The sequence below is a fragment of the Bombina bombina genome, chromosome 6 (assembly GCF_027579735.1).
Source record: "Bombina bombina isolate aBomBom1 chromosome 6, aBomBom1.pri, whole genome shotgun sequence".
NCBI lineage: Eukaryota > Metazoa > Chordata > Amphibia > Anura > Bombinatoridae > Bombina > Bombina bombina.
Window position 1 is genome coordinate 868111586 of NC_069504.1, and position 12653 is coordinate 868124238.

Below are 12653 nucleotides of genomic sequence, written 5' to 3' on the forward strand. Positions count from 1 at the left end.
ACAAACATGCCCGCACACCCGACCAGATGATCCACCCAAAAGAGGGAAAGGATGAAACTCTGCCACTGCAAGAAAGAGCGCAATAGGCTAAAGAGTCAACGTCCAGAAGAACCTTGAGTTCTGAAGACCTGAAGAACCCTGAAGTCATCTGCAAGAAGCAGATTCATAGCCCAGGCGAGTAGCCTGAACCGACCAACCTTAGATTGGTGCGTACAACCCTCCGTCCGGAGAAGTTGCATATAAACCACAGGCCTCATACTTCTGTAGGATCCGAACCCGCAGTCCATAGAATAGGCCAAGAGGTATACTCAGCACAAAGGTAACATGAACCCTGGTAACAGCTGAAAAATTGTCCAACCAGTACCAGCCTGGTATAAGGACACTCTGGAACTGTTCAAGGTCCAAGTAAAATGTATCCCAAAGGATCGATAAATGAACTAGAAAATGAAAAATTCTTATATTCAACAAGTGCGCAACTCCAGAGGGAGTGCCCACGCAACTACTAGTCGCAAGTATCGGTTCAAGAGAAAAACATTCATAAAAACGAAAATCTAACAGACCTGAGCTTAAGGAAAAAACAAATTAAACACATCCATCTGGATCACAAATAAAATGAAGGCAGCACCCATCGGGTGAATGTCCAAGGTGAATGAGAACGACAACAGGACCAGCCGATTAGAGGCCCCATTCACCCAAGCTCAGAAATGGAACCGAAAAAATAAATAAACATAAAATGAAGACGATAAGGAGATTGGCTTCATCCCCTAACGTCATATCCATTTTGCCATCCATCTTCTAAGGCCTCGGGTCCCTCTGCCCACTAGGACTGGAATCCTCTAACATTGCCAAAACATGTCTTAAAAGAACCCGAAGGCGAGCCAGCCTATAACGGAAGGCAAAATCATCCCTTGCCGGATCTACTGGAGACCTCGGCTCCGAGATTGGGGCCAATGAGGCCTCAGGGGCCAACATTTCCCCAGAAGGCTGAACTGAATCGGGTGATCCCATGCTCGATGGGCCTAGGTCAACGGAACATGGACAGTATCGTAGAAATACTTCACTTGGGAGATATAAATATGACAGCGCTATAGAAATGGCCATGCGGAACCGTGCCGTAACCTTCGGCGGAAACAAGCCACTCTCCGGAGAAGGAGTGAAAGCTATAGGGACACCTGCATGCGTAGCGGGAAAAGAGTCTTGGGCATGCACCTCATTGGTCATGGAAACCTCGGGGGTGGATGGCTCAATGCACTCTAAGCTCCCAGATTCAGGAGAAGAGAATACTCTAGAACGGCACCCGGAACATAACTGATGGGCATTGATTACCCGGGCCATTTCATATTTATCACAAGACACATCCTCCGTATCGGAGGCATACGTGTCGCATATATCAGAATCCTCCATAATCTTGGGATTACAAAACGACATAACTAACTGGCACACTTTGACCCCCCCAATGGCTGGGGCACTTACCACCTCCTGTGAACCAGACAACCCACGAGCTAGATTCTCTCGGTCGCACACAGTCAGCATACGGAAATGAAAAAAAATCAACGTAACTGCACCCATCACGAGGTGCACCGTGCCAGTCACAAAAAAGGGAACGCAATCTTGAGAGATTGCGTCATTAAAAGAAGGCCGTTATGGTCCGTAAAAGCTGGGAGCCTAAGTATAGCTACACATTGCAGATAGAACCACATAACAAACATGATTAAAGCCCCCCTGTTCAATAACCCCCTCAGGAGATATTAGCCCATGATTCTTCATTTAAGATAAAAAGAGTCCCACTGGGACCCTACCTTGTTCTTTAACAATACATCTCATATTGAAATAAAATGAAATGATCTTACCGGAATCTACGCCATGGAACAGGAACATGGCCCTTCAAGTGTGACAGATAGAAGCCTCGCTTCTGACATGGACTTGAGGGAAGAAAGGTAGGCAGCGAAACTCATCAATGCTGATTACTAAGGAGCTGTTAATATGAGTCGGGATGGGTTCGCAGGAAAACTCTCCCTGCATCTCCAGACTCTAACTTTCATCCATGCTCTCACTGAGAGGCTGATAGGATTACTTAAAACTCCAGTCCCATTGCGATGAGTACTACCCTCCATAAGAGACTATCTCAAACTTCTGACACTTCTCTGCCAACCTCCTGTAACAAAAGGCAAAGAATGACTGGGGGATGAGGGAAGTGGGGGAGGTATTTAAGCTTTTGACTGGGGTGTCTTTGCCTCCTGCTGGTGGCCAGGTTCTGAATTCCCAAAAGTATTGAATGCCGCTATGGTCTCTTCCATTTTAAGAAGAAAATATATATTTTTTTAAATATATTTTTGAGATTAGTATCTTAACTGTTAGTAGAATACATACATATAAGATATATTAGTGATAGTTTACCATCACTTTACTCTCAAGCACATCTGGCATAGGAAGAATAACTTTACAGTACTAAACCAAGCAAGCAAGGGTTAAATGAATAACCCTTCAGCATCTGCATAACATGACACTACAAAGCACCCTAGGTTATCCTACACAGCCTAAAATTAGACAGATTCTACCTCAATATGTTTAACTTGCTATGTTGGGGCTGATGAAATGGAAAATAATAGTAGAGGAATTGTTTTCTATTTTTGCTAAAACACTATTGAAAGTTTCACAAGCACATGGCATTTTATGAGGTAAATAATCATTGTTTTATCTTTGCTGCAGTCACTATGGGCAGTGGGTTAAAGTGTTAGAAAAGTCAGTGTTTTTAAATCCTCAATATCGTCATACAACTACATTATAAATATTGCCAGAGTGTAAATGCATCTATTATTTCAATCCTTACCTTCATATTTTAATTTTCAAGAAGCCACTTCACACTTTGGTATGTGAATAGCTGACAGCCCCGTGAGCAAGCTAGTGAAATGGGTGTAAGCTATCGACCAATCGTATTTCCTGTAATGTGTGCAATGAATATTCATGATGGCAAAGCGTCTCCACACTAACACACAAAATTCCCGAGTGTTCTATGTAGAGCCACCCGTGAATGGCTTTGCATAATGAGGTAAACAGAGGGAGTGCAAATGATAGAAAACATATAGCGTTTTTTTCTTATTAAAACAAAAAAAAATTAAGGCAATATTACGAATATCAAGGTATATATCTGTTGTTTTGAAAGCTTGATTTTTTTTTAATAGACTTCTAGACATTCCCCAGTAAATCTGTATGTTTTTGTATATTCTGTGAATTCCAGTCACAGCATATGAAAAGTCTGATGTGTTAAGCCCCTGCTAAGCAAAGCCTCCGTAGTCAGTATACAAATAGGGGAAATGCCACGTGTTACAAACACTATTGAGAAGCCTGATATTCTCACACATTGTATTCTATACCCTCTCTGGTAGTTTATACTGCATGGCTTCCCCTTACCTGATACATGGCAAATTCACTGCATTATATACACTCCCTACTATTATATACACCTGATGGCTTCCCCCTTAACCGACACATGGCAAACTCACTGAGAAGTGTCTGGCTGCAGACTGGAGCTCCAGTCCACTCTAGAAAGGAAACATGTGACCTCCATTCAAACATTTTTTGTTTTTTTTAAATCAACTTTAATGTAACAACCAATAGACAATAATTCTGAAAACTAAAAATTTTGCAGCTTTCTTGTTGTTAATGTTCACTCGCAGGGTTTATACTTAATTTTCATTGATAAGGTAACCACTGTGAATGAACATTAAGAACAAGAAAGCAATATGTACAAGGCTGAAGTTGGCTTCTTATTCAGTCAGCTTCTTATTCTGAAACTAATTGCAATTTGCAAAATAAAGCTTTATAAACAAAATATCTACAGTTATTTTTGGTTTAAATAAAATAATACATTTTTCAAAAACCTAAACAAACTTACATTTTATTTAAAAAAAATCATCTTATATGTTATATTGCAATAAACAGATGGCAAATGGCACAATTTTGGTTAGGTTTTTAATAAGTTATTCAATTTTAAAAGCAAATATGCCATTTGTTTGTGCTGATTCATGCTGCAAACTCAGCACAACAAATGCAGACATCCCAACCTGCAAAAACTCATTTCAGGGAGGTCCCCCCACCGCAATTATACATTCATGTGTATATATGTAGAAAAAATGGTGGTGATAGACTAAACTACTACTGTATATATATATATATATATATATATATATATATATATATATATATATATATATATATATATATATATATATATATATATATATATAAAATAGTTCCCCTAAAGTGTGACTCTTTATTAATATATATATATATATATATATATATATCCATAGTTCCCCTAAAGTGTGTGACTCTTTATTCTGACTGACTAAAAAGCATGTCAAAGGTGCCAAGGAGTGATAGAAGATTCAAAAAGAGGTCCCAAAACAACTGTCACATAAATTATAAATATGCCATGCAAATCATCAACAAAGTGACAATATTAAATTATTTTACACCTTTATTTTGTATGCCTGTCATTTTCAATTCAGTACTTACCTAACTTTCTAGATTTGGGTTCTTATTTGAACTTTGAGGATGTTAAAATCCAGTTGATTAAGTCTTGTTAGTTACCAGGCTAGATGCGTATAACATAAAACAGTACTATTAACGACAAGATCTGACATGTGTCCATCTTACTTCAATCCTTTGACCGCGTCTGCACTAACTACTAGCTGTACCGGGTGGTTACCACAGCAACACAGGAAGTGGACCAGTGAAGCAGCCAATCACGAAAACGTAGAACTCGCACAGTGAGAGTACTCTGCCTTGTAACAGAGAGCATGCATAACGATTTGTTTTGTGTTGTCAGATATCACACAAAAAATTGTTATGCACGCTCTGTTAGCTGAAGAAATAATATTAATAAATTACCACTTGACTTGGGTTCAGCTGCCTTCCGGGAGAGTTCAATTCATTTGCGTGCGTCAGGGAGGAGGTATTTGAATGCGGGAGACTCCCGGAGCTTCCGGGAGACTTGGGATGTCTGCAAATGCTATATTTGTTTTTAAAATGTACAGTAATACTGTGTGGTGCAAAGTGGGCGGAGTTTGATCAAACATAATGCTCAATAATTCCAAAACAAAACTGGCACTAATGTTTGTTTTTGCGGCACAAATCAGCATAAACAAATGGTATATTTGTTTTTAAAATGTAGTAACGTGGAGTTCAAAGTGGGCAGAGTTTGATCATATACAATGCTTAAAGGGCCAGTAAACCTACCACATAATGTTATATAATTCTGCACATAGTGTAGAATTATATAACATTAGCTTAGCGCTAGCGTTCTAAAACAAAGTATTGAAGAGTTATTTACCTACGAAAATTAATTTTACATTGCGCCATTAAACTCAATGTAGCATGCTACCATTATCAGACCTGAGCGGGAGCGAGCTACATTGAGTTTAGTGGCGAGATTGGGCCGGCTGTTGCCGCGATGTGGTTAGGAAAAAAAACATACCCGCTCAGTAGAGCCAGGAGCGGCGTTTTGTAAAATTCATTTTCGTAGGTAAATAGCTCTTCAGTACTTTGTTTTAGAACTGTTTTAGAACGCTAGCGCTAAGCGGTAAATAGCTCTGCAGTACTTTGTTTTAGAATGCTAGCGCTAAGTTAATGTTATATAATTCTGCACTTTGTGCAGAATTATATAACATTATGTGGTAGGTTTACTGGCCCTTTAATATCTCCAAAATGAAACTGGCACAAATGTTAATTTTTGCATCACAAATCAGCTCAAACACAGCACAAATTAATGTTATATTTTTATTCATTTTTTGAAAACATGGAGTGCCAACTTTACACAGCTGAGGTGAACTGGATAGCAGGTTCTCTGACAAAAAACAAACAAAAATATATTTAAAAAAATATATGTAAAAATTACGTTTTTAGATGTTACATTTTTTTTTATTATCAAGTATTTGTAGAGCGCCAACAGACTCCGCAGGGCTAAACATAGGCATGGTATACATGTTAACGTTTATAGGGATCAAATGAATAGAGGGTTCTGCCGAGAGTTGCACTGTTGTAGTCAGCTCTGAAGGTGATCTGCAAACAGCTGGGCTCCAAAAAATATTTGGCATATATATTTTAAAATACATTTTCAAATATATCTGTTTGGAAAATACATTTTAATTAAATTTTTGGAATGCAGTTACAAATATATTTAACAATATATGTTTAAATTGCTTTTTTAGATGTTAAAAATATCTGTCAAATATATTTTAAAAATACATTTTTAAATATATGTGCTTGGAAATGACATTTTAATTACATTTTTGGAATTCATTTACAAATATATTTTAAAAATATATGTATAAATGCCCTTTTTAGATGTTAAAAAAATATCTTGCAAATATATTTTAAAAAATACATTTTCAAATATATGTGCTTTGAAAATACATTTTAAGTACATTTTTGGAATGCAGTTACAAATATATTCATAAATATATGTTTAAATTGTTTTTTTTAGATGTTAAAAATATCTTTGAAATATATTCAAAAATGTATGTGTTTGAAAAATACATTTCAATTACATTTTTGGAATGAATTTACAAATATATTTTAAAAATATATGTTTGGAAAAAATATTTGTAAATATCTTGTAAATATATTCAAATATCCGGCAAATATTGCTGGCTGCAAGTAATATAGCAAGCAATATAATATTATGATTGTGTGTGAGTGTACTATATATATATATATATATATATATATATTTTTTATAATAGCAACTATTTGCACTACTCTCATAGATGTGACCCGCTCATTCAGATTTCCTGATTTATTTGAATATTTATCAGGAAAAATTGTGCTCGGGGGGAAATATACATGAATTGTCATTTGAAAAGATCTGTGGGACAAAAACTTTGCCCACACTAGTTTTCCTTTTTCCAGCATTGGAAAAGGGAAACTAGTGTGGGCAAAGTTTTTGTCCCACAGATCTTTTCAGATAACAATATATATATATATATATATATATATATATATATATATATATGTTGGAATTGTGAAAAAAAACAAGGCTGATATTTTACCACATAGGTATTTAATAAATTTTTGGTGTGATATATTTTGTAATATATATATATATATATATAAAAAACTATTTTACGTAACTGGTCTGTGAACCTCCATTTGAATAACCCACGAGCCGCCACTGATAAATATAATAATGGTTTATTCTGAATTTGCTGGGCTTGTTGAAAAAATATATATATAATTTGTGTGGGTCACTCACAGACCTTTGACTCATAATAGTGTTAGAATTTAACCCCTTAATGACCACAGCACTTTTCCATTTTCTGTCCATTTGGGACCAAAGCTATTTTTACATTTTTGTGGTGTTTGTGTTTAGCTGTAATTTTCCGCTTACTCATTTACTGTACCCACACATATTATATACCGTTTTTCTCGCCATTAAATGGAATTTCTAACAATACCATTATTTTCTTCATATCCTATAATTTGCTATAAAAAAATTATAAAATATGAGGAAAAAATGGAAAAAAACACACTTTTTCTAACTTTGCCCCCCAAAATCCGTTACACATCTACAACCACCAAAAAACACCCATGCTAAATAGTTTCTAAATTTTGTCCTGAGTGTAGAAATACTCAATGTTTTCATGTTCTTTGCTTTTTTTGCAAGTTATAGGGCAATAAATACAAGTAGCAAACCACTTTTTTTCAAAATTAGAGCTAGTTACATTGGAACACTGACATCTTTTCAGGAATCCCTGAAGATCCCTTGACATGTACATCCCAAAGTATTGATCTAGGCCCATTTTGGTATATTTCCCTTTAGGTTTCTCACTGAAATTATTTACAAACAACTTGTGCAATTATGGCATAAATGGTTGTAAATGCTTCTCTGGGATCCCCTTTGTTCAGAAATAGCAGACATATATGGCTTTGGCGTTGCTTTTCAGTAATAAAAAGGCAGCTAAATGCCGCTGTGCACCACACGTGTATTATGCCCAGCAGTGCAGGGGTTAATTATGGAGCTTGTAGAGAGCTTGTAGGGTTAATTTTAGCTTTAGTGTAGTGTAGTAGACAACCCAAAGTATTGATGTAGGCCCATTTTGGTATATTTCATGCCACCATTTCACCACCAAATGCGATCACATAAAAAAAATCGTTCACTTTTTCACACATTTTTTCACAAACTTTAGGTTTCTCACTGAAATTATTTACAAACAGCTTGTGCAATTATGGCACAAATGATTGTGAATGCTACTCTGGGATCCCCTTTGTTCAGAAATAGCAGACATATATGGCTTTGGCGTTGCTTTTTGGTAATTAGAAGGCCGCTAAATGCCGCTGCGCATCACACGTGTATTATGGCTAGCAGGGAAGGGGTTAATTAGGTAACTTGTAGGGAGCTTGTAGGGTTAATTTTAGCTTTAGTGTAGAGATCAGCCTCCCACCTGACACATCACACACCCTGATCCCTCCCAAACAGCTCTCTTCCCTCCCCCACCTCACAATTGTCCCCGCCATTTTAAGTACTGGCAGAAAGTCTGCCAGTACTAAAATAAAAAGTATCTTTTATTTGTTTTTGGGGGGTTTTAAGCATATTTACATATTCTGCTGTCTAAGATCCCCCCTTAGCCCCCAACCTCCCTTAACCCCCCCCAGCAGCTCTCTAACCCTCCCCCTCTACCTTATTGAGAGCCATCTTGGGTCCTGGCAGCTGTCTGCCAGTACCCAGTTTACAATAAAATAGATTTTTTTTTCTGCAGTGTAGCTTCCCCCCAAAGACCAACCTCCAAGATCCCTTAGATTGTTTATACATCCATTCCTTCCCCCCTTTCTCCTACTTTTTAACATAAAATGTTTCTGTAGTGTAGCGGTTCCCACCCGCTACCTCCCCGTGCACGCGCCCACCTGCCACCCCACCGTGCACGCCCCCGGCGACCCCACCCACGATCCCACCCCCTCTTACTGGAAGAAGCCATCGATGGCCACCCACCCGCCTCTCACATTGGCTCCCATCCACCAAGGATTGCAGTCATCGATGTCCGGTCCAGAGAGCACCACAGAGTGTCTCTCTCTGTATTGGAGGGGTAAGAAAGGTTATTGCAGGATGCCTCGATATCAAGGCATCACTGCAATAACTGGAAAGTGGCTGGAAGCGATCAGGATCACTTCCACTGCTTTCCAAGACCGACGACGTACGGCGTACGTCCTCGGTCGTTAACTGTATTTTTTTTGAGGACATACGCCATACGCCGTCGGTCATTAAGGGGTTAAGCAGCAAAAAAAAAAAAAAAGCTAAAATTGGCTTAGCACCCGTCTAGGATGTGAAAAAGACTTAGCAGTGAAGGGGTAACAAGATGTAGAATATGCAATATATGAGATGCAGTAGAGTTGTAAGGTAATAAGTATTGCAGAGGAATTAGAGTAAAGGTTATTAACCTGTGCAAACAATAAAATGGCCTTTTCTGTAAACAACACATAGAGATTGATTTATCATGCCCCGTATTGTGCAGAATGTGTCTGCTTCCACGCGAGCCTACAGGCTCGCCGGAAACAGGTGTTAAGAAGCCGCGAATGTGCAGGGGGCGGCATTGCCAAGGATTTCACTAGAAATGCTTGTGTAATGATAAATGCAGACAGCGTATGCTATTGGCATTTATCGATGTCGGTCGGATCATGTCCATCCGACAAATGATAAATTGGCCCCATAGTATTTTAATCAGGGAAGCAAGAATGGGCTCTGCTTCAACCAATTCAAATCAATTGAAGTTACCTTTTCAAACTGTTTGAAAATCCCATGGTGACACATTTATCTTTTTAAAATTATTTTGGGCCAAACAATATCTGCTATACCTTGCACGGGTACCATTTAATAACGTTATTCCAATCAATCCAAACCATTAATAATTATTGTTTAAAAATGATTGCCATATTAACGACAGATAAGCTATTTGCCATGTCAACGTGATCACAATCAGCCATTTTTAATTATTGGTTTGGTGAAAAATGATTCTTCAATAAACATGTGCCAGGCTGATTACAATCCAAATTTTCAATATTTAAAGGGATATGAAACCCAAATTTTTTCTTTCACGATTCAGATAGAGCATGCAGTTTTAAACAACTTTCTAATTTACTTTTATTATCAATTTTTCTTTGTTCTCTTGGTATTTTTTGTTAAAAAGCAGGGACGTATACTTAGGAGCTGGCCCATTTCTGGAGCACTTTATGGCAGAAGTTTTGCAAGAATGTTATCCATTTGCAAGAGCACTAGATGGCAGCACTATTTCCTGCCATGTAATGCTCCAGATGGCTACCTAGGTATCTCTTCAACACAGATTATCATGGGAACGAAGCAAATTTGATAATAGAAGTAAATTGGAAACTTATTAAAATGGTATGCTCTGTCTGAATCACAAAATAACATTTTTGATTTTTTATGCCTTTAACGATACAGTAGCAGACCATTTTTATTTTTCACAGCTAAATGTTTGGTTAGGGGTTCATGAATATTTTCAGAGGATAATGAAGATAGGAGCTCCATATTTAGGGATCATGTAGCTTTTCAGAGAACAGTGGACATAGGACATTTCTCTGTCTACAGATCAGGCATTTAAAGAGACCGTCCAAAATAAACTTTCATGATTCAGATAGAGAATGTAATTTTAAACAATTTTCCAATTTACTTTTATCACAAATTTTGCTTTGTTCTCTTGGTATTCTTAGTTGAAAGCTAAACCTATGAGGTTTATATGCTAATTTCTAAGCCCTTGAAGGCTGCCTCTTCTCTCAGGGCATTTTGACAGTTTTTCACCACTAGAGGCTGTTAGTTCATGTGTGTCATATAGAAACCACTGTGCTCCAGAGTACAAGTAGTAAGCAGGCACTGCAACGAGGGTTTCTTTTTTTAAAAATAAAAAGTATCCTTTATTGAAAAAACAAGGTTAAAAAGATTTTAACCAGCTACAAACGCTGGATGACACGCTAAAAGAGACAAATGGCAGGAGTGTGTGAGAGACACTATTAGCTGTCTGACTAGTTTTGCGTCCCTCTTGGACGCTTATTCATAGACTCATATGAATAAGCGTCCAAGAGGGACGCGAAACTAGTCAGACAGCTAATAGTGTCTGTTAATGAGTGGGAAGGCGGACAGCGCCCAGGACTATATACCGGCTACACTATTAGGAAGACCCCCTATTGGGTCTGAAAGAGATAGCAGTGAAGGGTAAATAGGAGCGCCTGGGGCTTAGGTATAATCAGGAATCACACTTTCAATTAAAAATATATAAAGCAGTTTATTACAACATACCCGAATAAAAACAGAAAAAGTTAGAAATAATAGAATAGATTCAACCTTCTAGTGGTTGAACTAAGTTACTAGGAGCTAATAGTGTCTCTCACACACTCCTGCCATTTGTCTCTTTTAGCGTGTCATCCAGCGTTTGTAGCTGGTTAAAATCTTTTTAACCTTGTTTTTTCAATAAAGGATACTTTTTATTTTTAAAAAAAGAAACCCTCGTTGCAGTGCCTGCTTACTACTTGTACTCTGGATCTGGATTTGTGGCTTGGTTTCGCCACTGCTACGGCACTCCGTTTTCCAGGTGGGTTGAACTTGAAATCAGTTAGACCGGTGTCATTTCCGGTCTCTCAGCCGGCTCCACGGTTGTTGCCAGACACGCTGCACGCTTCTCAGCATCAAACCACTGTGCTCATGCACGTGGAGTTCAGGTGAGCCAACTCTGATTGGCTAAAATGGATGTCTGTCAAAAGAACTGAAATAAGGGGGAAGTTTGCAGAGGCTTAGATACAAGGTAATCACAGAGGTAAAAAGTGTATTTATATAACTGTGTAGGTTGTGCAAAACTGGGGAATGGGTAATAAAGGAATTATCTGTCTTTTTAAACAATAAAAATTCTGGTGTAGACTGTCCCTTTAATTAAGTGGATGATATTTTAAATCTCTGCTATTGGTTTCTTTTCATCAATTGAAGAATTTTGGATTATTTATGTAAAAATCTAAGCAAATCTTTATTTTCTTGACCTACAGGTGGGGATACTGGTCCTCAACTTTCTGGTGTCTTGATAGCCATCTTATCTCCTTCAGCTTAAGAGTAGAGCCACCCCAAGGAGACGGTGATGACACAGCAGCTAACAACATCAGATTTACATGTTTAAACAATCATAACATTGAGGGTTCTGGGCATTCATGGGGTACTTATGGACCATGGAGCTTGAACTGTAAGGACGGTATTTGTGGCATCCAGACCAAAGTGGAAGATTCACAAGGACGTGGAGATGACACAGCCCTCAATGATGTTCAGTTTTACTGCTGTTGAAACTTATTTGTCTACTGTACTCTTCATAACAAATTATTAAATACAGTAGATATAAAAAAAGAATAAACATCCATATTAAAATCCAAATGTTCAAAATTTGTCTGCAGATATGTGCCATGGTGAAATAATTGGTAAATGATATTTTGTTAGATAAACATTACCTAGATAAAGTTTACCTTTAAGGTTTGTTCAAAATATTTAATCTTTTGTAGCGCATCACTTTTGTACTCATGCAGTGTTACACGTATGTACTCATGCAGTATTACACATAAGTACTTATGCAGTGTTACACGTATGTACTTATGCAGTATTACACGTAAGT

At 37.6% G+C, this 12653-nt stretch overlaps 1 protein-coding gene across 1 annotated transcript in view; it reads left to right on the plus strand.

Moving 5' to 3' along the window:
* LOC128662332 (vitelline membrane outer layer protein 1) overlaps positions 1-12418 on the plus strand; it is a 65484-nt gene extending 53066 nt beyond the window's left edge. The window contains exon 3 of the mRNA XM_053716134.1: positions 12043-12418. Coding sequence (XP_053572109.1) covers positions 12043-12331 — 289 coding nt within the window. The 3' untranslated portion in view covers positions 12332-12418. The remainder of the gene's footprint in view (positions 1-12042) is intronic.
* Positions 12419-12653: the final 235 nt, after the last annotated feature.